The sequence below is a fragment of the Buteo buteo genome, chromosome 4, assembly GCF_964188355.1.
Source record: "Buteo buteo chromosome 4, bButBut1.hap1.1, whole genome shotgun sequence".
NCBI lineage: Eukaryota > Metazoa > Chordata > Aves > Accipitriformes > Accipitridae > Buteo > Buteo buteo.
Genome location: NC_134174.1, coordinates 55,514,237 through 55,540,234, shown reverse-complemented (window position 1 = coordinate 55,540,234; position 25,998 = coordinate 55,514,237). Strand labels below are relative to the sequence as shown.

Below are 25,998 nucleotides of genomic sequence, written 5' to 3'. Positions count from 1 at the left end.
TGCCTGGTGCTTTGTGGCACGTCGCTGAGATGATGAGGGCTGTGTTGGAGGTGACAGAGAGAGCCAGGACTGGTCTCTGGTGGTCCCAGCGGGATGGGTGGCAGCAGAAGAGGGAAAGCATCTCCGGGAATTGGTTGTGTGAAGCATTGCCAAGTAGTGGCTTTGGATCTGGCTTTAAGGGCTTGTCTGCTCCCCAGGGAGCAGGTGGGCAGGAAGCGATGGGGGAACATGAGGCTTTTGTTATACCCATTGGCTTCAGACGGGAGGCATGGGGAGGCAGAGAAACATTTTGGCCTGGATTCAGAGAGTGAGGAGAGGCTTTTCGATGGTGGGAAGGGCAACACCCCTACCCTGCAGCTACCTCCAGCATTGCGTCTTTCCAGGTCTGTTTCCCATAGGCATTACCAAGGGCTGCTCCCCACCATGCATGACCATACCCGCGCTGGCACAGCATGGCTCACACTCACCAGGAGCTGCAAACCTAGTTCAACTGAGAAAAATAACACAGGGAAGGCCAGTGCTGGCCACAGCAACAGCACTGGCTGGCCTAGCTAAAGGCTGCACGTACCCTGCGCCCGGCCAAGACAGGGACAGCCCCGAGGACAGCACGCTGCTGAGCTCAGCCCTCGCATCGACCAGCCCAGATGAGGCCCCACCATCAGAGCTACCGCAGAAGGATATTCAGTACCCAGAGCCCTAAGTGCCAAACAGAAAAGCAACACTAAATGGCTGCAGATGGTGGCCAACAATCAACAGCTGACACTTCAGGCATTGCTAAAAGCCCCTGACCCAGCACTGGGTCCCTGACCCCTTGATTTTGGGGTCTGGAGAGCAGCTAATGTGTACCCACAGCGAGGTCAGCTGCAGGAAGGGTTTGAGGGAGCTGTTCCCGAGCCCTTTCACTAAAGGCCATGCTGGACTTTGCTATGTTTAAACCTCATTTCTCCAAGTATAGCCACTTGAATTTTTTAAGCTTTAGCTCAGCAGCTGGGGAGGGTGTGTGGCTGCGGGAAGGGAGGTCTGGGGAGCTCCGTGCATTCTTCCTTCCTAACCGGTTGCCACAAATAGCTCACACCCAGCCCAGGGCTATTTCTGACTGTGATGGGGAGAAGACTCTTCAAGGCTGGAGCAATGGAAAGTATTTGACCCTCACTTGATGGTGGGAAAGCGGCGGGCAGAGCCTGACAGACACACAGGCACTGCTCGCTGCCCGGCCTTGCGCCACTCTGCCCATCCTGCACCGGCTGTGTGCTGGCGTTGCAGCAAGAACCCACCGAGCAAGAGCCAGGGTGAAGCTTCTTGCCCCGGCTGGCACAGGGGACATGGCAGCAGCCCAGTGTTCCAGCCCACACCTCTGGCCACAGCTGCCCGCACCTCTGGCCTGCGCCAGCTGCCGCTCCCAAGAAGCCGGTGGCCTGGCAGTACCTGTGTCTCCGACCGGCTCGGCGAAGCCCCCCAGGACAAGCCAGCGTGAGCCGCAGCTGGTGCCAGGCTCCTGCCGCTCTCCCCGCAGCCTGTTCCCCCCCCACAAGGGACGAGCACGCCGTTACCCACCGGTGGCTTCTCCTGCGGCAAAAGCGCTCGCTGACCTGATTGCTCCCACTTTCTCCAACACCGCCCACCCACCCTCAGTGCTCTGCAGAGACGGAGGGGGCTCACCGTGGCTGCACTAAGCAAACTCTACCAAGGACAGGAGCCCAAGGCTCACTCTGCCCTTAGCTGCAGCCATCTTGCGTTGGGCACTGCCAGCAAGTACTTCTGCACAGGTCAAAGTAACTAGAGATGCTCCCAGCTCCTCTTCCTTCACACCATCTCCTCTCTCAGCAGGGAGAGGGCCCGCTGCGGCTGAAGCACAAACCCAGCGTCAGGGCACACCTCACCACGGTGGAGGATGCAAAGCCCCGTGCCGGTCCCCGAGCAGCAGCTCTTGCCACTGCGGTGCCTGAAGCCCCGGCCACCCGCGGCATACATCGACAAGGCAATTTTTTGTAGGTGCCGAGCCACCAGCCCACCCTGGCCCTGCACGAGGGTGCTCACCTCCAGCAGAACAGCCCGGGGGCCCGCTGGGCTGCAGGAGCGCAGGGCTGGCACGCAGGGACGGCGGGGGCACGGGCAGAGCGACGCAGCAGCGGGGTGGGGGCGGGCGGTTTAGCGGGACTTAACAACCTGTAGGTACAAAAGGTGACCTTGAGCACCATTCACACGGTACGTGAGAACCGGCCTTCGGCGCTGGGGGTCCCGTCCCCGCTGTTGCAGCGGTGTGGGGCCCGGCCACGCAGGGAGGGCAGAGCGCAGCCTGGGTGCTGCTGGAGCTTCGAGGATGCAGAGCTCCGGGTGCAGCTGCCTTCGCTTCGGGCACTGCTCCTGCCCTGCTCCCACAGCGCAGCCAGCGCCCATCCCACCACCCTGCAGGGACCTGGCCTCTCGCACCCTCCCTTCTGGGAGCCCCAGGCTCACCTGCCCTGCTCCTCCTCCCCGCTGCTCTTCACCGTCAGAGCCAGCCCCAAAGTCTGCCTTCACGTCAGTTCTACTTACATCCTGCTTGCAGCAGCCCACCGTCCTCCACCCGCTGCCAGGGACAGGCACACGCAGAAGAGCAGAAGTCCTCACGGGACCTGCCGCTCCCCCCCATCCTGCCGATACGACGCTGGGGAGCGAGGTCCGGCGGGATGGGGCCACCCTGCAGCACAGGAGCAGGGACAGAGGCTGCACGAGGTGCAGCAAACCCCACCGCGAGGCCCGAGCAGATGCTGCCCAACTCGCTGCCCCAGGGCGCAGCTCGAGAGCTGAGCAAGGAAGAAAGCCCAGTGCGGGGAGAGCAGCCGGCTGCGAGGAGGACGGGGTTGAGGGATGGCAGAAGCACGAAATGGGCGCAGGGCACGGCTGTATCTGGCACGCAGGCAAGGGTTGGCCGTTCCCCCGCCAGCGCGGAGCTGGAAGCGACACTGGGCAGGGGACTGAGCACAGGCTCGCTCTCCTGCGCAGAAATACGTCTCTGCTGCTGCGGTGCTCCGTGCAACTCTGCTGCCAAAGCCCGGACACCAGGGCGGCACCTAATGCAGGGGGACAGACAGACTCACTCCACCAGAGACTCCCGTCCAATGGAGCTGCTGTCACCACCAGCCACGTCCCGCGCTGGCGACCCCCGGCCACGCATCGCCTTCCAGGAACGCGCCACGGATGGACCGACAGACAGCATCTATGCTTCCGGACAAACAAACATGGTATATGGAGGACAGGTTGTAAATAAGGGATTTTTATTAGCGGAAGAAAAAGGCCCTCACCCTTGAGGGAACTTCAGAAAGTCAGCTGCTTGCCGTTGCCACCAGCTTCCCAGCTCCTGGTCAGCAAAACCACAGGCACAGACCTCCCCGGCTCGAGGACTTACGGGCCCAGACCCACCACAGCGAAGAGCAAGACCTGGCTCTAAGGGGAACAGGATCCAGCCTCTCCATGGCTCTCGACAGCTGAAGTGGCGATTAAAGACTGCTGATTTGCCAATAGCAGAGATCTGGGTCCGGGATCACCGACATCAGCCCCACCACCCACATGTCAAAATCCATCCCTTGGAAATGAAGGGGGAGCATGGAGGAGGGAAAAATGCATAAACTGGAATGTTCAACAGAAAAAAAATCATCATTTATCTAAAAAGAATAGAAATAAACAAAATGCTCTTAAACAAAATCACAAAATATACAAATAAATCTGGTACAAAATAAATAGGAAAGATTGGAAATCTACAACAAAATTGGAATAATTATAAAATTCATTTGTATGACAATCAGTATATGAAACGTATACACTTCATTCAGGATTTCAGTTGTGCTTATTCAGGTTTATATACACACATGGAAATACTGTAGTCAGAACACTACAACTCTGGAAACCTGAAGTCATGTACAATATGATACAATTCGCAAAGACCATGTACGATGGCAAATAAGACACAGGGAAGAGCCGGCCGGCGTGGCTGAGCGGGTTCAGATAGCCATGGAAACGCGCTGCGGAGGGAGAGCCGCCATGCTTCTGAGCAGGGGGATCCAGGCCGAGCCAGCAGCGGCCGGGAGGAGGCTCAGGGCAGCCAGGAAGGACCCGACTGCAGGAGAGAGGTTTGGTGTGAGACCTCCGGCTGCTGAGCACCGCTCACGGCTTCCAGGAACCCTCCTCAAGTATTTGGCTTTTCAGATTCAATGAGTTTGGCATCCGGGCACCTGCCCTGTGATTCAGGTGTCGAGGTTGGCGCTGCAGCTACGTGTGCTGGAGAAAGCACACGCCAAGAGCTCTGAGGTGCCTCAGCAGGGCCTCACCTGAACCGCTCAGCGCCACCCTTGTGCTCGTGAGAACATGGATCAAACGGGACCGGAGCACTGCTGCTGGGGTCCTGGTGGATTTCCACTCTCCAAATTTCACGTGGTCTGTGAGGAAGGCAGAGTCCCTCGAGCAGCACCTCCCACCCTTAGTGCGAGGAATGAAGACAGGACGGCCACAGCATTGCCCGCTCCTGACTGCTGCACCTCCTTCTCTCGCCTTCCTGAACACTCGACCAAACCACAGCGAGAAGAGCAGAGGAACAGCCACGGCCGATGCGAGAGCAGCAGCCGCAGAAAGCCACATTGCTGAATTCAAGCCAGCACGATGCAGAAGGACAGAGCGCGTACCCTGGGTAAAAACCCGCCGGCCAAACCAGCCCAGCCCAGCCTGCCGGGACCTGAGACTTTAAAGCAGGGATGATGCTAGAGCTGATCTAGGCCCGGCCAGTCTGTCACTTCTGAGAACAGAGGAGCTCACCGGGAGTCCCCTCCACCCTCCCGCATTGACCTTTGGGCGAATCCAGAAGGCATGCATGCAGTATTGGCACTTCCACCTAAAGGCCTATGATCCAGGCTACTCATCTGACACTTACAAGTTTCTCACTTCAATTTGGAAGGATTTGGTACAAAAGTGATGCCCAGAGGATAAAAACACACCTCCTTTTATAAAGCTTTGCGGTCTCCAAACAGCTGAAATAGGATGCTAGACTGCTCCGCCAAGCACTAAATACTGGGACAAGCCCTTCCTCCCCAACAAACCCTGCCATCAACTGACTGCCGCACTGCTTCCAGGAGGAGAAGACAACAGAGACATCAAATCCACCTTTGGAGCATCGGAGCCACCTGCAGCCTTTGCACGTTTCAGGCACTTGTTTGGCTCACAACAGCTGGCAAACCTTGAGCCCAGCTCTATGACAGGCAGCTTCTGTCAAGAACGGCCAAACCTCTCTATTGGGGGGGAGGATTAAACATCAAGCACTTCATTAACCAGAAATCTGAGCTGGAGGGGTGAGAACAGCCAGGGCACTGTCCTCTGCAGGATCTCAGAGATCGGCCCCGCTCAGAGGAAAACAGGGCCCAAAGGAGAAACCTCAGGAGAGAGCAGAAAGATGTTTTTCAGCTGGAGACAGAAGACCAGCAGCTTTGAGTACCGTATTTCCAAGGTGCAGAACCACTACAGAGCCTGACCTCAGGATAACAAGAACAACAAGATGTCACTTTGACGGAGTTCAGCACTACCGATCTGTGAAATGCCTCCCTCCAGCACCTGTACCGTGCCACAGGCTGGAGGCAGCTTTCCGGCACCCCCTTCCCATCCCTGCAGCTCAGGGAAGGGCCCTGGGATAACCTGGCATCCCAGGCTTTCTCCCAGGGAATGCTCTGGCCTCCCCAGGCTCAGCATCCAGCTTTTAAACAGAAACACAAATACGCACAATCAGACCCAAAAGCTCAACTGTACCGCCTTGGACCCGCAGCAACAGCATCCCCTTGCCTGGACATGGCCTCGAGGATGCAGCCATGAAACTAACCACGAAGGAACACAACCCAGCATGAAGCCAGGCTCCACGACAAGAGCAAGACACCAAGCGGGATTGTCTGGGGGGCTCTCCGGGAAGCCATGGATGTCTCCAAGTCCCCTGTGTTGCTGACGCATGGGAGTGAGGCCAGTATCGCCACAGAGATCACACCGACAAGAGACCTGCAACTGATGGACCAAGTATAACAACAGAGCAGGGATGAGGGCAGCTTCCCAGCCCAGCTTGTAGTGTAGAACTTGTCCTCTCTGCTGGTCAAGTCAGGATGAAGGCTGCTCTCTCCTCTGCCATGAAAAGATGCCCAGCTTTCAGTCATGTTAGTTAAGCTCATCATTTCACTGTTGGGCCAAACCAACCCTCAGTATCCAAGGACCAAGTACTTCTTTGGGTCTATTTAGAGCCCCAGTGTAGAGCCAGGCAGCGGGGCGGGCAGTAAGCCTGGGTCTGTATCACACCGAGCCTTTCAGCACATGCTGGTTTTCTGCTTTGTGCCAACTTTGCACATATGACAGTGCACAGTATGAACGCAGGAATCCCTCAATGCTGGTCAGACACCTTTGGGATGAAGCGTCAAGTTAGCATCACAAGAGGTACTCTCTGCAGCATCCTTCCCCACCCCCCAGCCCCAGTTTACTACTGGTAATCCAGACACTGGATAACTTGACAACTGGTACACAGGTACTAGTTTTAAAACCACAGACGTGTGTATTAGATAGCATATAAAATATGGTACATCTTTCGTGTGGGAATGATTTCTATAGATAGTGTATTTCAGCACAAGGAAGATGTATGTTCCAAGGGGTCCTGGAGAACACGACTGTGTTCTCCATCACACAGGATACTTACACAGGGATGCTCATGAGGAGACAGTGCTGCTCTTTGCCATCCACACCCCCACGCCCCTCGGCTGAGCTCTGCAGAGATCACAGGAAGCACCACTGCTGCCCAAGCAGCCCCTCGCACAAAGCAACCTCTTTGGTTTTCTTTGAGCTGATTTGAGCCAGAGCCTGACACCACCAGTGCCAAAATCTCATCCTCATCTGAGCTGGGCCCTAAAGACTGAGAAGCAGCAATAGGTGATGTCAGTGGGCCATCACGGGCAACTCGCCCTGGTCCCCCTGAGCTTTCTCTCGGTCTGAGGTGAGTGCAAAGGGCCATATCCTGAGACTCCTACTCTTGCCAGCTCCACCCGCACAAAAAGGCACTTAAAGAAAAGAAGAACAAAAACCAAAAAAAATAACCCTGTGGTGAGGAAGAGGGGAGTAAGTCCAGGAGAGGAGAGGAGGAACAGAACAGCGAGCACAATGTGAATGAGTGGCTGACCCCTCTTCCAACGAGGCCCAAGAACTGCAAGCCTTGAGCAGTCAACTCCAGCTCCAGCTGCCCCGCACAGGTCTCGGCATCATCCCATCCCTGCTCAGTCTGGAGCAGGAGCACGCGTGGGGGCAAAAAGAGCCTAAGAGGGAGCGACACATGACTACAGATTCGGAGCAGAAGTGGAGAGCAGTGGAAGGACCTGCCTCGTGGAGCTCACTCTGCAGGTGCAACTGCATGGGGGAAGCACCTCATCTTGCCACGCCAGCCTGGGGGCCCCTGCTCCCCGGCCAGCCTGGACACCCTGCCAGCATCCCTCATCCCTCTGCGGGATACCCCGTCCTGAGCTCCTCTGGGGCAGCCGCCATCAGCTGCACAGGGATTTCAGGGAGTGGACAAGCTGGGAATAAAACAACAAGCGCTTTGTAAACTCTGGAGGGTCTGAGCTTGGGGTCTACAGAGAGGCCGAGGTTGGTTGCTAAGCCCACCCTGAGCCTCTCTTCACTCAGAACTAGCGTGCTTCGTATGATCTCCACGTCACCAGAGTCAGTCTCGTTTGGAGAAAGATTCTCATTGGAAAGCAAGAACATACCTTCACTCTTTACAAAGATTTGGCAATACACAGAATTAAAAAAAAAAAAAATCATAGTTACAACAGATTCAGGTTCATTTCATTTAAAGGAAATTCAACCAACAGGAGTGTAAAAGTTATAATTCACAGTTGTGCATTTAAGATATTAGTGTTGAAAACCTCACTTCAAAGAACTCTTGTGCAAAATTGTATTGACAGTAGAAACCATGGCTAGATGCCCTCCCAGCCTCCCCTGGCCAACAGGCCATCGTCCACCCCTCTGCCTGCACCCGGAGGCAGACGGACGAGGGGAACAAAGGCGGCAGTAGGAGCTGACATAGGAAGATGCAGTATCCTTTCTACGAGTCAAAGCCTTGCCGAGGTCTGAGGTCAAGTCCAACGATTCCCAAAGCCACCAGCTGGTGTCCCGCGGCGCGGCGACGACCGGCACCCCTGCCACACGTCCTTATGGCACTGACGGCACGGCATCTGGCATCTGGGCCCACCTGAGTGCAGGCGAGCAGCCAGCGAGGCAGAGAAAGCAGACCTGCTCTGGCAGGACACTTGCTGCAAGGGCAGACTCAGACACCATGGCATCTCCACTGCAGTTGGGAGAGCCAAGTCCCGGTGCCGGCAAACGCTGTCCAGAGGCTCAGAAGTGATCCTGAGCTGGGCACTGGGCTCCTCTGCTTGTGATGGTTCCCACCACGAGGGCTGGGAACCCCTTGCATTTGTTAAACAGTAAAACTGTAAATACCCTGAGAACAGGGAGACTGGATTTTTTCCCCTCCGGGGAGAGGACCATGCTTTGTTCTTCAAGCTAATTAGTAGTAGCAGCTCCTAACCCCTCTGGGTCAGGTACATATTTTCCATATGAAACACATCTATAATCAACTATTTTTATGGAAATTATTTCACTTTCCATTATTGGATCTGTACAAGTGATGAAAAACAGTCATGCAAAAAATCGCCTGCAAATTTTGGAACAGTGCAGCATGGGCAGAAGCAGGAGGTATTTGCTTTGGGATCACATGGCTTTGGTTGGAAAAATTGGCTTTTTTTTTTTTTTTTGCCTTTTTTTTTTTTTTTTTTTTAAAGGGAAACAGACACAAACAAATCCATAACCTGCCATAAGAAGCAGAAGTCAGATCCAGCAAGCAACTTCGTCCCAGAGAGAGAGCTGCCTTGACTTGAGCCTCCCCTCCTTCGGCAGGTTTGACAAAACGGATACTGCATCTCAAGTTCACCACCGTGTCAAACACTTCCAACAAACTTTTACATTTAGCAACGCTAGATAAAAACTGGCAAGGCAAGTCCCTCGCCAAGGACAAACACTGTAACATCTCAACATTTTGCTTTGCGAGAAAGGTGCAATATTGGCAGCTCTCCGGGAGCAAGCAGGGCTTAAGTCAGCCTGTGCCAATGCAGAGCCGTGTGCTCTCAGTGGTGGCGGGCTGGTGCACATCAGAGCGAGGATGGAGACTAAGGAAACGCTTTTAGATGGACTCAAAGAAAGTTCATAAAAAGCTAAATGTGAGAGTAGGGTTTTGGGGGCCCCGTTTCCTCCTCCCTGGGTGCACAAGTTAAATACTGTGCAATTTCTATGCCCCCTTGTGGGGACTTCATCCTCATGGGTGGCTCCAAGGAAAAAGTCCACCTTTCCCATTGGGGAGGACAGCAAAAATTCGGGCTGCTTTCTGAAGCCGAAAGAGAGAGGAGGAGATACACGCAGACCCAATCGGCTCTGACACCACACACTCCAATTTTCTGCAGGGAGACCCTGCAGCAAAATATTGCACCTTTCCAGCCACCATTCGCAAAGACAGACCGCGGGAACTTGCGGCAAGTGCCTTCCCCAGCCAGCGAGCAGGAGAGACAGGGCAGGCATGCAGGCACAGAGAGCTCTGGCAGTTGCATGTGGGGCTGGGGGCTTCTCTGAGGGTCAGATGAGATTATCTGGGTGTAAAGAAAGGAAGGGAAATGCTACATAGCCAGGGGCCACGGAAGGACCTTGAAACAGAGAGAACCGCAATGCCTGATTTATTAATCACTCAAGATACTGAGGGCAACGTTCACATTTTGTTTGAGACAGCACTGGAAGGAGAGAGGATCAGGGAGGGGGGGGACACACGACTTTTTTTTCATTTGAGGACTTAAGACTCCATCTGTGGGAGTGGGGAATGCATGATGCACAACTGCCACTGTGTGCCTCTTGCTTGCACCCAGTCTGCATTCAGGTTTTTGAGGTTTCTGCTGCCCAACACAGGGTGCCCTGCACTAGTGGCAGCTGGGTGGGAGGCTCTCTGCTCAGCTACCATGGTAATCCCTAAAATGGCTGTTAAACGGGGCAAGAGAGAAGGAAACGCACTAAATCCACTCAAAGGAAGGAATGTGGCTGGGAACAGCATGGAAACGAACCTCTCCGAATCCCTGAAGTGCAATACACTCGCGTCCGGAAAGTTTTGTCAGTTCTTGGAGAGGAGAGGATGGTCCCGGCTCCTCAGCGGAGTCCATCCTTGCACTGGCAGAGGTTTACTGTCACCTGGAGGACGTACTTTGGGTGTAATTGTAGCAGCATCTTTTGTGTTAATACTAGAGATTGAAGGGGGGGACGGGGACTGATGTTCTCTGTTATTTAGCAAAGACTGCACATCTGCTCTGGCCAAGCTAATGGTGTGCAGACAACTACAGCACGTTAGTGCTTAAGAGCTTGTCATTTTGGGGTGCGCACATTACTTCACCATGCCATTGTGAAGAATATCAATGAAAAATCACCCAGTTACTTCACTAGGGAAAATTACACCTGGCTTTCATTTCACAAGACTGCAGTTGTGCTAATTAACTCCTTCCCCCCCAGTATCATCTTCAACATACACAAAGTTTTTGAAGGTTACAAAACTGTAAGTGTAACAATGCTTTTGCCTGTTTTACAAAGAAACCTTCCGAAATTTGAGAGATCATTAAATATGAAAGTAACCACTCCTTCCCTGAAACTAACTGGAAGAATGTAATAATACTCATCCCTTGGCCCTCCAGGTGGCTGAAACCAGAGGTTCCTTGAAGCTTGCTCATCTTAGGACACAAATAACATACAAGTACCAGTTACTAACTTCTTCAACAGGGCAACAAAAAGGACCAGAGAGGGGTGAAAAGAGGCCTAAGGACATTGGAGCCAAATTCACAAAACCACGACAGAGCCCATTTGAGGTTAGGGAGGGACAGAAACAATTTAAAACTCTGCAAAATACTTTTTAAAAACATGATCTCTCTTGAAAAAATAACTGGAGGAGCTTTAAAACTTCTCCATATGTGTTTGAGGAGGAAAAACCCAACAAGGATCAAAAATACAGATAAAAAATAAACATGATTCTACTTTGCAAGAAGTATTTTCATCGTTCTCAAGGGTGGCTCACCATTCCCAAAGTACGCTTGGGGCTTTAGTCTCTCTTGCTCTTTGCTCCTTTCTTCCTGTTTCTTCCTCTTCTGCTCCCAGAACGGACGCAAAAGTCTTTGGTCTCAGAACACTGGATGCAGCACAGTGTTGCAAGCACATATTAACGGTGTTCACACTCGGGGAGGAGGCAGGAAGGAGCAAGGGCTGGTCCTGCTGAGGAGATGGGATGGGTGGGTTGTGGGGAGTCAGCTCCTAGATGGCTCCTTCACTGTGCATACTGTGGTTGGGCTTGTTGTGAGTCACACAGTTCTGTTCGTTCAGCAGGTTTGCTGTCTCGTCCGGCAAACCGTCATGCAGCTCCGTAAGAGTCAGTTCGATTTTAGTGTTTTCACTGTCCGAAGACTGAGGTGTTTTGTCCATCCGGGATGCCATCAGGGCATTTTGGTACTGCTGTCTTGAGATCTGCTCCAAGAACAGAAGGAAGGAACAAAAACAGCCAGTCACACTTTTGCGTCTCCCATGGGACACACTGAGAAAATTAAAGTGCCCTCCCTTTCCAGATGATCACACTTCAACCCCTGTTTACCTGTTTCTATAAAACATCCCTGCACTTTGCAAGTCTAGAGCATCTCAACTCAACACCACAGCATGGTGACATTTCCAGACAGGGTGGAAGCACAGAGCTGTGCGATCACCATGCTGTACAAAGGCAGGGATTTATCCCTATGCAGAGATTTCAAAATCAGATCTCCACTTCCTTCTAACCATGCACATTTTTAAGGCCAGAACCAGAGTTCAGTGAAGTCTTTCTCCCAACTTCAGTGAGCTCCTGGTGAGGCTCTAAGAGTCCCTATAGAGCCAGAGGGTACAAGCATTACTGCTCTTGTCTAGGCCAGCAAATGCAGCAGGAGCTACAGCCTTATTCTGATACATAAGGACGTTCAATTCTAGAAAAGACTGGGATCTCCATAGAGATGAGTCCAAATTAGCAATCCATGAAGTCTTCCACTGCACTCAGCAGAACAGTCATGATGGGAGCTGGCCTAGAGCACAGAGTATCACTACCCACAATGCCCCAGAGGCAAGGAAGCCTATAGCCCCATATATCTGCTTATGGTGGTAGAGGGAAGAATTCTTCCTGGAGCCACAAGCAACCAGCCCCATGAACTCCTCTGGGTCAGCCTTCTCAGCCAGGACAGGCAGCAGGATGCACGTGCACTGGCAGCCCCGTGTGCTACAACAGCAGTGGGTTATCTCAGCAGGCAGGAAGGTGGAAGAGGTGAAACAAGACTTTTAGAAAACCGTAAGTCTCAGTAGCAACCCAAGAGAGGGACTGGAAATGGAGAGAGTCAGATGGACAAGGCCACAACTCCAAAAGCAAAATCCAAACATGCACGAGCAGGTCACAACCCTGGTTTACAAGGTATTAATTGAACAAATGCCCACGTGGCACAGTGAAAACACTAATGCTGAGTACTCTGTCCTATGTGTAAAGCAGAGTGATGCAAAAAGGGGTGTGCAAGTCTTATTGCAGAGACACCAGACAGTTTAGCATTCATTAGCCTCAGTATGAACACAGTGAGAGTTGGAAGGACTCCACATAAATCAGCATAAGATGAGCAGCTGCTCTTTACAGCAATTAGCCATCCAAATCTGTAGTGAGAATCACTTGCTCAGTGATAAACATTTACTGATCTAAACCTTGAAGACTTGAACCATCAGCCAGTACACTTGCATCTGTCAAGTTTTGAATGCAAGACTGTACTCTCCTTTTAAAATTTGGCTAAGGAATAATTGATTTAAAACATTCCAGTATTTCTACTCTATTCCACATTCTTAATATTGAATTAACTTTGACAGAAGTTGAGTTCACAAATTGTTTGAGTTGTATACAAAGAAACTGTGAACGTGCACTTAATTTAAGAAAAGCATGAGGGTCAACTTCTGGCCATGGGACGTCAACTTCTCTGGACTCCCAGCTGGGCTGAAATTGCTGCCAGCATTAGCTGTTCCTCAGGTCAGCTAGATCTCCTATCCCACAGGACTCGCACACATTTCAGCGTGGGATGCACCATGCTGGGGGACAGAGCTGTATTCATGCAGCAACTCACTGGTAGTATGAGACATGAGCCTAACATGTGAAGTTAAGATAAAGAGAAATGTCGAAGACTTCTCCAAGCAGAAGAAGGATGACAAGTCGGAAAGTAAGATCAAGAACCCCAAACTGAAACCAAAATCAAAAGTGAATAAAACCGGCAACCAACAGAAAATATCTCATCCTTTAGAAAAGGACACTGTCGGATAATGAAGGGTCTCCATTTCAGATGGCTCCAAAGGCTTCACAAGGATATGTCTTTCATGACTAAAAGCAGAGAGAGGTTATTTTCTATAATCTTTCCTCAAGGGACCTGAAATCCAGAAACTTATGTGACCAATCTACTTACAAGCCTAAATGAGAGGCACAGTGAAGACAAATCAATGGATAGCAGATACTGGGAAAAAGTAATTTAAAGTGATTTTTAAACGGCTGCTTTCATAATCCTATTTACTCACAGAGCAATCTAGAGGAACCTCCCTTCCCCAGGCTCTCCATCCTACCAGCCAAGCCCAGCTTTCCAGCAGGGCCTTTCCAGCTTTTTTCCTACCTTGACGAACTGAATGTCTGTGAGTGCTTTCACTGAGTAGTCCGGAACATACACTTGGAGGAAAGATGCATTCAGCTGGTTGTTGCTGCTTCCTAACGTTGGTGTCACTGCATCAATGCGATCACTTCGGCTTAAAGAGTCTGAGTGATTCAAGCCGCAGGGCCGAGGTGGAGACTTGTTTTCGGCTGAGAAACAGGCAAGAGTGAGAGATTTCTTAAATCAAGTAGAAAACATTTAAAGTCACCAGTTTCAAAGGGACATAATAAATCATGATGTAGCACAAAAGAACTGCAAATACTTAATCCACTCATAACTAGACATGCAGCTAAACAACCAAATTACCCTGAAAAAGTGTACATTTTAAGTCCAGAGCTGGTAGCTGACATCACTGAGTATGCCTTAAACAAACCTGGTTTTGTTTGTGTTGCAAGGGACGTGCCCTGTGCACAGTTGGTGACAGTGCTTCAGCTGATGAGTGGTAGCCACCAGAGAAAGGTAACTTCCCAAGGCTCCCTTACAGGAGCTCTTGATAGTCAGACCATGCTTAACAGATTTCTTTTTTTTTTTGTCTTAATGATTTATAATCGTAACTCCATATCAGACCTTTCATCCACAGTCAGTCCCAGCTAACCATTTCCCCCTTTTATTCCACCTGGTACCTACATATGCCTTGTTCCCTGAGTTACAGCAGACATCTTCAAAATCATAAGAGGGATAGAGTCCTCAGTGGACCAGAGTGCAGTCTATGTGATGATGACTTCAACATTTCCTTTAGTACCTCCCAGTGCTTGAGGGGGCAAAAACTCAATGAAGGAGAGCAAGCTCCATGTCATACATGCCAGCCAGCAAAACAGGGAAAACAGTCCATGCTTCAGACAAAAAGCTGTGTCCAGGAAAGGAGTATACTAGAGACATCATTTTCCATCACTGGCATTTAAGAACTGCAGGGTTTCATTTGAAAACCTCGTAGCTGTCACCTGCGAATGTGACTGTCCACAGTTTATCTCAAGTAAACGTGCTTTCAGGAAGCCACAGGCATTTTGCATCCCTAGCTTCCACCCACACAGCGATCCAGAAGACAGGAGGGCAGAAATGCATCCTAAGAGACATCCCAAGCCCTCCTGCAGACAGGCTTCTCCCAGGGCGCACACACAGTACATACTGATCAAAGGACTGTCTTTGGGACTGGTGTATTTTTGGATCTTAGTGCAGTTAAATTTCTTTCAGCCAGCCCAAACTGAAACTTGATGTAAACTTTGTTACTCACCACGTGACCCCCATTCCCAGCTGAAAGATCATTTTCATATAATCTTAAGATACAAAGCCTCTTTGAGCAAATCAGGAACAGTATCCTTGCAAGCTTTTCAAATTCTTTTTTGAAGAGTTTTCTGTATATAAACTTATTTCTAAAAAGCTCCCTAAAATTCAACACTACCTCTGCCACTTAATCACTATAAATATAATCTCTCCTTGCTCAAATGACACAGCCTGTTGTTCTACAGCTCTGCATCCAGCCTTTCCTAAACCTAACACTTTAGGTGCTTCTAGATACACAGCAGAATTGCCCTGGTTTTTATTTCCCACTTAAAATCCCTCTGACGTTGTCTTTCCTCCAATTTTAGAAAAGAGAACAGAAAAACACAGGTTCTGACAACTTGGCGATTTTTCTGCCATTTCTGCAACTATGGAATTAGCGCAGGTCCCTATGGCAACACCAAATACAGGCTTACGAAGAAGCACTCGGAGCCCTGCAAGGTTTTCCTCCACATCAACTTGCCATCTTGAAAGCCACACCGGGCTGCAATAACTGCTGCCAGGAGCCAAACTGCTATCTGTGCACAGGGCTTGATGCTGTAATTCCCACTGGAGAACAAGGAACTGTGAAGACTGAGTGAATTTGTCCTCTTTCCCACCTGCATATACAAAATATGCCTGTGTGTGACAAGAACAGCATCACTGCTGCTCAGGATAAAGGCTTCCATCTGGAACAGTTTTACACTGGTTTGACTTGTATCTGCCCTTTCTTTTCACCAGGGGTCTTATAGTACATTACTAATAGAAACCAAAGAAGGACAGAGAGCAACACAACAAAGCATATATTAAAAAACAAACAAATAAACAAACAAAAGGGACAGGTGAAATGAAAGGACAGAACAAAAAAGTATGATTACTAAAAATCTGAGGGAAAGGACATCACTTCTGGACCACATACAAGTCAGGGAGGGAGAAGAGAAGTTAATGAGGAAGGAAGGATACAGAAAGGGCACCCGACAGAAGAATACCAGGCAGGTCCATGTTTGCAGAACAGCGCCCTGCCAGCCCTCTAGCAGGCCAGCCCAGATCTGGACAGATCTTTTCTACCCAGGTTTTCCCATACTCCTCACCTTCCTATACAGGGGATAAAGAGCACAAACCACGAGACAAACATCAGTACAACTGTATTATGAATTTGGGGTTAAACAACAGGATTCTCTTCAGAAGAACCCAGGACAAGGTCCGAGTTTCATCAAAACTGGTACCACACTGTCATAGTGACCAGGCTTACCGTATTAGTTCCTTTCAAAGGAGATTCTTCCCATTATTATTTTCCATTATTGATTTTTTTTCTTTGTAGTTGGGGAAAAAAAGCTACGAAAATGTGCTTGCCTTTTATATTGGAAACAACTTGCATGTGCAAAGTGTACATTTATTTGTAGCAAGGAAAAAAAAAAAAAAAAAAAGACGACCTGGCAAAACAAAAGAACCAAGCTGAAAAAGACAATCAAAGCCACTGAGCTTAAAAGAAAGCCATCAGGTACTTTAATTAAAGAAAGATTAAATTTCTCCACCTTCTTTGAAGTTTAGCAGCAGGAAACTTTAACAGGGAAGGAAAAAAAATCCCCTGCAGGGCAACAACCTGTAGTTTGTTTGGAATGTGCATGAGACTAATTTAAGGACCGATGGTGAAACACATTTTCAAAAGTGAAAAAAGAAGAGAGAGAAAATACAGAAAGCAGATGGTGAAAGTTTATGAAACACATGATATGTATTAATGTTTAGGAGATGTTTCACTTAAATATGCATATCATTATCTTGTTTGCTTTTAGGTCCACAGAAAGACATTTCATCAGAAAAAGAAAACTTCAAAAGGAAGAAATATGTTCGCTGTGGCCCAAACTATTTTAGGATTCTGTTCTTCCTACAGACTTTCTTGATGGGTTTCCATTTTTATCAACTACTCTGTGCATGCAGTGTCTGCAAAGCTCAGTTCTTGAACCTTCCCAATTTCCAACCGTTCAACCACATCTCAGAGCTCTTTTTGGCCCAATTTATGCCCTCCTTGGTCTCTGCTGTCCAAAGGGATTTCTGTGTCAGTCAACCAGTTATTCATCAAGGAAAGGTCTTAAGCAAAATGGGAACCAGAAAACCCCACAGGAGGTCCCACAACCTTATTGCACATTCCATTGCAAATCTGACCACTCAGTACACCACCGTGCCGGTCCACAGCATTAACCTCACTGAAAGAAAGCTCAAAGCTTTTGAGGAATCGAAATGGCCAGACTGTATACAAACCATAGAATTTACCCATATGAGAATATAAGAATTCTTTCATTAAAGATGTTTTCCTTTTATGGCAGTTTAACAGCAGACATTCTCCTCTGCCAAATACATTTTCTTCAGAAATTTTTAAGCCTCAGCCTGGGGGAGAATACCTTCTTTGAAAAAATCTCCCCTCCTAATGTTCCACCAGCATAGACATGAGAAACAAGAACAAGCACACATTACCAAATACATTTTCTTCAACATGTTTTTAGTTCTTCCCATTTTGATGACCCTGTCATGTTGCTACCAGTTATCATAAACGAAAGTTCAGGATACCTACCTGTGAGGCATAACTCTGTGCTGGACTTCTCCCTAACGAGCAAAGGGGTCAGATAAATACAGACTGCAGCTGACTTTTTATGGCATCAGGGCAGTCACAAGAATGGTGAAAATAGAAGCATGCGGATTTACCTGGAGAACCTGCTGCTAACAACTCTGTTCTGCTGACAACAAAGGTACGAGACAGGGACAAGGGAACTAGAAGAGGGAGAGAAAAAGGATGAGATCACGACCAGAAAGGCGGCAGCTATCCACACTCGACAGGGGAAGGAGCCAGTTCACACACTGAAGAACTAAAACCAAAAGTGCAAATCAACTGTGAAAAAGTAAAAAGTTAAAACAAAAGTAAAACCGAAAAAGACAATTAAACAATTTTAGGAATAAACCAAAAAACAAGCCTACGGAATTACAGTGAAGTGAACAATTTTCACTTGATAATTTGAATGGTTATCCAGCACAGAACAGTCCATCAAGGCACACTCAGTTTTAAAATAGTTCAAAAGGAGCAGTGGTGCCCACTCCAGCCTGGAAGGCAAAGAGTTAAAACAAGCCAGAAAGCTTTCACAGGTGCTGTTTCTCATGGGAGTCAGACAAAAATAGAAATGAAACCAAAAGACACTTCATAGTTCTTCAAGTTTTCAGTAAAATGTCAAGCGAGGTTGTGATTCTCCAAGCTCATCCCTGTCAGGATGTGTACCATACTGCTCATTGTTACTGCAAATCCCTCCCCAGCTGTAGTTAAAGAAAAAAAGCTTCACGCTCTTATTGTGGGGGTTTTTTTGTTTGTTTGGGGTTTTTGGTTTGTTTTTGGAGGAGGGGTTGTTTTTTTGTGGTTTTTTTTAATGCTTTACTCTCCTGTTACTGACTTCACATTCCAGGCACGGAGAGCAGGCACATGAAGTCTGATTAGGGCACACAGAAGAGTAGGAGTTTTCTCTTGTTCTGCAATGACTTATACTTTCACTGAGCTTTCCTGTCTACACAGAGCAACAGGAATTTATTTTTATGAGCTCAACCTAACAAAATCTCAAGATGCTGCAAGACATCACAAAACAAATTCTCTAAAACCTGGAGGGAAAGCCAGCAAAATGAGGGGTTTGCTACTGGTAAAAGCCAACCAGTTGAAGGTAAACAAATCCAAGGTTGGCCAAGATTAATTTAAAATAGTGTATGTCCTTAACTTTGACATGACAAAATCCAAGATGGATTTTGGGACACGTGAAGAGGAGATCATTTGACCTCACAGGACTTGGGGCAACTGGCATGGTTGTGGGGAGGGTTAGCAACACCAGAAAACAAAACAAAACAAAACAAAACAAAACAACCAAAAAAACCCACATGAAAACGTTCAAACTGAACAATGCTGGCAAAACAGAAATGCCACAAGTGATTTCCAAGCTTAGGTCTGGTAGGAGGAGTGATCATGACTAACCCAGCTCTGTACCTGGCCCATATTGCAAAAGCTGAGCTACAAAGCTGAGGTATGATGCAGTTGTACACACATGTGCGCCATGATTCCTTGTGAACACTGCTGCTATTGCTCAGATAAAATCCACTCAGTGCTCTGCACACTTTCAAATCTGTCAAGCCTCAAACGGTATAAGCTAGACTGATCAAAGTGCACATAATTAAGGAAGAATTAATCTTGCCTGTAAAAGTGAGCTCACATGTCCAAGAGAACTGCTGTTGTCTGTAGAGTTTAATAAGGCTATACTCATAACTTACAAAATCATTTTCATTCCAACACCATTCGCTGATGTACATACACATAGGTACACACATGTAAAGGGAGTGCTCATCTGTGTACCATTAAAACAAGCTGCCTCTCAAGTGGAACATAAACCCTGCTGCGACAGGAGGACCTGATTTCAGCGTGAGAAATGTCTCTCCCTGAAGCTGAGCAAGCGGCTTTGGGTCAGCAGATGGCCAACACCAGCACCAGCACCCCAGCTCTCCCCAACGAGGCTGTGGATTCCCAGTTGAGGTCGAGATCTTAGTGGTGACACTGCTGGCACCAAAATACATCACCAAATGCTGAAATACGGCACTGAAGCCTACTCTTGGTGGATCATAAAACAATCCCCCAACCTGCACTTGTGAGGTGGTGGCTTGTGCAGCTACGCTTGTGTGCCAGGAACTGGCTCCCACCTCGCCCTCTGACACCAGCTCTCCCCCCTTGCCGATTTCTTGGTTCCATTTCCACACAAGCTGACAGGAGCGATCGCTTTTCTTGCACTGCTGCCCTCCTTTTCCTCAAGACGGCTTTAGAAACAAGACTGGTAAAGGGAACCATACCCGAGCTCAGCGGGCACTTGTACTTTGCACCACTAGATGTCCCTCCGCCACTAATTATTTATTCCCGTTAATTCAATCCCTGTTACCCTACCCCGAGCAAGACTACAAAGCTGTCCTCCAGTACCAAACACATCACTCGCGAAGGCCAACACTCGCATCCTCTGGGAGCTGGCAAACCGCTGCCAGTCGCCGGGTTTCGGAGTCAGCGCCAGCGTCGCCACCAGCCTGGCCCCCTCTCAGGGACACTGTGGCAGGCAGCCAGTTTCGCTTGCAAGGACGTATGCTTTACATCAGCCCCACGGATGGACGCGGACGCGGCGGGGGGATGCCCTGCGCAGCCTCCTCCTGCCGCACTCGCAGGATGAGCAAGCTTGCGCAGGAGCGCATTCCAGAAGTGGAACGTAAGAGGACGTACCTGGCGATGCTGTGAGGGCCATCACCCCATAGTAGGAAAAAGCACCAGCTTCAAACTTCATCCCCTCTTTCCCAGCCTCCACTTCCACTTTCCCCTGTTAAGGAAAAGGAGAGAGAGCTGCAATTAAAAGGGACCGTAGGTCTTGAGGCACAAGAAAGCTAGTTTTGCCTGACATACCTAAGCAGTGTCTTGGTCCCTGCAGTTTGTAATGGCGCCTGAGCAGGGACAGATCCTGGAGGGCAACGTGCTCTTGTACCCTGAGCTATCCTGGTCTTTGGTGACCTATGGCCAGCCTAAGTCCCTGCAAAGGAGCGGGATCACCACAGCGCTTTGGGTGGTACTACTGCCCTGCTCCAAGTGTTGCCAGGCCATTTTCCCTCAATGCAGAGTGAAAAAATACTCCCCCGGTTTCACAATAAGCTTATATGTAGCACAGTCATCTGGTGTCTTGAGACACCTAAGTCATTTTGGGCCACAGCTCACACTCACACAGAGTCCCCTCTAACACAAACATAGGAAAGGGAGATGGGAGACAACACATAAGGAGGCTGTCTGCCTTCACCGATGAGATTCCCACAGAAACAAAGCCCTTATTCCTGCAGGAGTAGTCTTGGGGCTACTTTGGTTTTCTTGGTTTCTAGCAGGTTTACATATTCCAGCATCCTTAACTTAAGATCCTGCTCTTTCAAGAGGGTCTTGCCTAGAAGGACACTCAGTTCTTCCCAAGCTGTGCAAAACCACACTACCACGCAAGCGCACCCATTTCTGATGTGGGCTGAACCAAATGTTTAACGTCATGTCCTATGAAGGACTCTAGAACACAACCCACCATATCAAACATAGCTGTAAACATCCCAGTTACTTTGGTATACAAGTAGCCAAAAATAGTTGGCTTCTTAATGGGGCCTGGTTTTCACATCCATCCATCCTTACTGGTACTGCACTGAGAGTTACAAGCATACCACTGCAGAAAGAAGAAATCTCATGCAGCTTTCAGGCTCAACTACACAAAGGTTGGGATTTCAGGCAAACAACATAATTACCTGCAATGCTCTCCCTCTGCTTAGGCTGGAAAGGGCAGACAGACTGCCCGTCCCATGTGTACTAAGCAGACAGAACATCAACTGGACACAATCGAGTCAACGTTAGTCCAAAAGGTAGATTTTATTTCTATGTGTTTATTTCATTAAGCACCATTTAAAATAAATAATCCTGCCTTTAACTATACAGTACTGTACTGGGGCAGAAAAACATGAAAATGAGCTCCACCTGCATGAGTCCTGATACCAAGTCAGTTTGTCTAACTGTCCCAGATGAGAAAAACCACAAAATCTACCTAGCAGGAAGAGAGTGCCTAGCTCACAAATCCACCTTCCTGCTATCACAAGCAACAACTTCATATAATCCCTTTTAAAACCAATTTCACTCCACAACACAAATAAGTAGCTTATTTGTTCATTATAAGCCTCCAAAAGGTAAGATTTCATCACCCAGGCAAAGACTGGTTATAAACAGAGCTCTCAACCTACTTACTGCTGGTAGTTATTCACCAGCCAATATCAGGTCTCCAAAATACATACGCAAGTGGGCTTTGATCTTCACATACAGTCAGTCTGGAGTTAGTAGCCAAATACAAACTAGTAATTAGTAGTAGAGTTGAGTTTCGGTTCCAAGAATCAGCACATGCAGCACCTCCAAGGTTCCACGTGGTGGACATATGAAGACCAGGCATGCTTGGCATGGCCCCAGAGGCTGAAAAGCTGATAAGAATTCCCCATGCATGCTATTAGATGTGTTTTGCCCTGTTTAAATGCATGCATATGTGGTTCCTGGTTTTCCACTGTTTAATGTTCTAACAGGAATTCTGAAAAAACAGTGACAAAAATCTCAAACTGCTACAGAAGAACTTCCCATTAGCTAAGAGAAAAACTGTTGCAAACAGGTGACATTCCAGCTAAAATAGTAACTCTACAGAGATTAAATTGGTAAATTTAAAGCACAGAATATACATTTAATTGTGTTCTGGCATGTGTTTACTGTGAAGGTATTCTTGGTCTCTCAACACACGAGAGTAAGTCCAAGTCCATTTAAGTAACAAAAGCAGAGTATTTATACCTTCTTGATCCTTGTAGAACCAACCTTGTTACCATTTTTACAGTATGTACCTACTGCAAGACTCGCATTTCCAAATGCATTATAGAGCTAGCACATTGTGTTTGCTAAATATTTATTGATTGCAGAATAGCTCAGAAAGAACTGATTGTTCTTTTGTATTGCCCATGTCCTCCATTTATGTCTTTGCAGCATTACCTCATTCAGGAGCATTATCTTGCCTCTGGAATATTTCAGATTGCAACAGTTCAGCACATAAAGAGCCGTTAGAGAGCTACCAGTGGCTCCTCAAACCCTTGAAAAACCTGATCCTTTTAAAAAAAAGAGTATTACATTGAATCCACAATATCATATTCCAGTGCTTTCTTAGTTGTTTATCACTGACAGTGTTTAAACCTCCCTCTCTCTTATTTTATTTTTTTTTAAGGCCATGTTAAGGAAGTTTTCAAGCCCTGTGTTACAACTTTAGCTACAATTCTTGTGTTTTTATAACCAAAACTGATTTCAGTTATGCAGGATAGAAACATAAGCACCTTTCCAGCAAAATCTCTCTTAAAGGACTGTTCCTTCTCAAACAGTGCTAGATGGAAGCTAAGTTTCTGTGTAAAGCTTTACCGAGCCATTCAAGCATTCTTGTTAAGTAACAAAACATGGGAGATACCAGCACTGGAAGCAATCCTGTACGGAACAAGCAGAAAACAGTCCTTCCACACCACCTAGGGCTCCAATCTAAAACCCACCCAAATGCAGCGATTTCAGGGTATGGCGAGCACTCGGATGGCAGGGTGCCCAGGAACCGCAGGGGCTGTGGCAGGAGGTGGCAGCAGTCCAGTAGATGGCACGATGCCCCCACTGAAACCTGTGCTTCCCACACCATCACAGGTACAGGTTTCCAAATTGCACAGAAAAATGTAATTTCTCTAAACTGTCGAACTCCCCATGCCTCCTTTTGCAAAAGGAAAAAACACATTAGAGAAAGCATCCTGGCCAAACTCCTATGAAACACCATTTTTTGCACCCCTATTTTCTGAGCAATGCCAGCTGTACACAGGGATTCCTTTGCATTGCCTATCCTAGTGATACCTAAAGCATAAGTAACTTTCAACAGATGACTGGAAGTGGGAAGTGCTGTCTTCCCTTCACAACTGGTTTAACTGAGGCTGAAAGCAGCTGAGTGAGCTCTTCAAGGTTGGCAAGGTCATAAAGGAGGCTGGAGCAGTTCCCAGGAGCTATAGCTCTATTCCCATCTTTGAAAGAAGACAAACTCCAACAACTGGAAGAGGTATCAAGAGGGGTATGTCAGGAGATTAAGGATTTTGCACATATCTACATAATCACATGTCTGACCTGTAAAATGAGAACAAAGTAGTCGACAGGCTTGTTTCGCTGGTAGAGGTAGTGTTCTGGGGCTTTCTTGTTCTTCTCGTCGTATTTCAGCTCCTGGATGACATTGGGATGTTTTAGCAGCCTGAGAAGGATCTTCTCTGACATCTGGGATGGACCAAATGCTTCTACTTCTATAACACAAGATACAACTTGGCATTACACTTCAGCTTGGCAAGAAGTTAGCAAAACTCATTAATAAGCATTTGCCTATAAAAGACACACAGATGCAGAGAGATCCATTATGGAATTGCAGGCTTCCTGTCTTTTGAGACTGTTAGATTTGTAAGGGGGGGAAAAAAACAGGAACACCCCAATTTTCATTACTGAAGTATTTTTCAAAACAACCAAAAACCATGTCTTCATCTGAAAGGGAAAAGAAAAAGGCAGTCTTGCCCTCTTGAGACTTCAGAGTCACAGTTGTATAGGCTCATTGGAGAGTTGTATAAATGGAAGAGCTTTACAATTGGGGCACAGAGAACCTTTGAATTTGGTTTTTCCTTCCTCGAAAGGTATTAAAGTTACTGCATTTATTGCACTCTTTCAAAAAAAAAAAAAAAATCACTGTTGGGGGCCTAGAAAGTTGCTCTAGATAGATGCTCGACATAAATCAAAGACACAATTGGGGCTGCCACAGTTCATATGGGAAGAGTTACTCAAAGTGAGAGACAGCGCAGGTCAGTTTAAACCATGTGGGATTAATGCCTGACACACAGAACACATCCCCTATCCACTTGCTCTTCAGTGTTCCCAACAGGAGCTGTTTGAAGCAGAAAAGCTCATCCTCATGTGAGAGAGTTAAGCCAGGGATGCCAAGATTTACACATGCAAATTGATAAGCCTTCCTAACACCTCATTTCAGAACAGGACCGTTAATGACCCAGTGCCTTTCATCTGCTAAAGATACTATTCTCAATTTAGAACAGAGAAACCAAAACTGTAGCTTTCATCTTATTTAGCAGTGGCTTCACAGACAGACCTGGATTTAAGCTACACAATCCTTTCATCCACCAAACAAGCAGAGAGGCAGCACTGTAAGTCTATGTCTGTTGAGCAGGTGTTTAGGGAACTCCATCAAGTCTTGTACCACTACATGAACAATGCCTTGCTTGCTGTTAAATCCGCATCTTCCTGTTGAACTGCTTCCATTCACCAAGGACATGCTCACATGCACATGAGCTGTAGGAGTCCAAGCCTTCTAAGGAATTACTGCCCCTCAGCTGAGATGTGATAACCGATCAGGTACATGTTTCTTTCAAGTCACAGAGGCAAAATAAAGCATGAAGGCAGACTAGGAGCATCTAGGCAGGCAGTTACTGCATCTTAGAGGAGGGGAAGTACTAATTTCCAACTGGAGCTGGCAAACTTGAGACAAAACAACTTTATGATTTTCAACCCATGAATATATGTTGAACATAGCAGTGAAAGATGCCCATCTGAAAGGCCTGCATCTGAGAAGTCTTTATATGTCAAAGAGAGACAGCACGAGCAATAGGAAGGTATGTTTTCCACAAGCTCTCCTGTTAACAGGTCTCATCTCTGAGGTGAAGGGACCAACTTTACGATGAAAGGCATTATCAGCTGCAAAAAACCATTCAAGGCCCTGGCCTCTCTGCCAGACTGCCCACCCAAGGGCTAAAACATCAAGGTGTTCTGGGATGGAGACAACTGTCCTCTGAAACCTGAAGTCATCAACGGAGGTCACACAAGCCAGCCAGAAATCCATTTTAAAAAGTACAGTTCAACTGCCTGTGCAGTCTGCATTAAATGTGTCGGGAGAGTTTTCACTTGCAGTCAAAAAGCCTCATGGAACAGGTTTAGACCCTCCTGCAAAAAGTCCAGCATCTCTTTCTGGAGAAGGCGACAGAGTGCAATTACAGTCAGCTGGCCAGTGGTATCGAGTCCTCTTTGGTTTGTTCCCTGAGCTCTTCCTAATGGGGTGTACTTGCTAGTCGTTAATCTGACGGACTCTAGACATGCAGTGCGGCACTTGGCGTTCATCCTTACCTTTCAGACCAATTTAAAGTTACTGGTCCACCCCTGGTAAATGTCTCAGAGGGTTCATGCCGACACTGAACACAGGAGAGGAGAGAATTTAAAAAGAAAAACACAACAGTGGCATTATTTGTCACCCCACAATCCAGCCTCCCTTCCCGCCTGCAC

The 25,998-nt window shown here is 48.0% G+C and overlaps 1 protein-coding gene across 5 annotated transcripts in view; it reads right to left on the bottom strand.

The window, feature by feature from the left end:
* Positions 1-7,813: 7,813 nt before the first annotated feature.
* Positions 7,814-25,998, bottom strand: part of CNNM2 (cyclin and CBS domain divalent metal cation transport mediator 2) — a 124,672-nt gene continuing 106,487 nt past the window's right edge. The window contains exons 4-9 of one of the 5 annotated variants that reach the window (XR_012650146.1): positions 23,800-23,969; positions 20,341-20,434; positions 17,763-17,828; positions 17,632-17,663; positions 13,770-13,954; positions 7,814-11,586 (exon numbers count right to left, since the gene is read on the bottom strand). Coding sequence is in view for 3 of the 5 variants with exons in the window: in XM_075026290.1 (XP_074882391.1) it covers positions 11,377-11,586; positions 13,770-13,954; positions 17,763-17,828; positions 20,341-20,434; positions 23,800-23,969 (725 nt within the window). In the remaining 2 variants the exon portion in view is untranslated. Of the gene's footprint in view, positions 13,349-13,769; positions 13,955-17,631; positions 17,664-17,762; positions 17,829-20,340; positions 20,435-23,799; positions 23,970-25,842; positions 25,908-25,998 lie in introns of those variants that run through there. The other 4 variants (XM_075026290.1, XM_075026292.1, XM_075026291.1 and 1 more) reach the window with 4 other exon arrangements.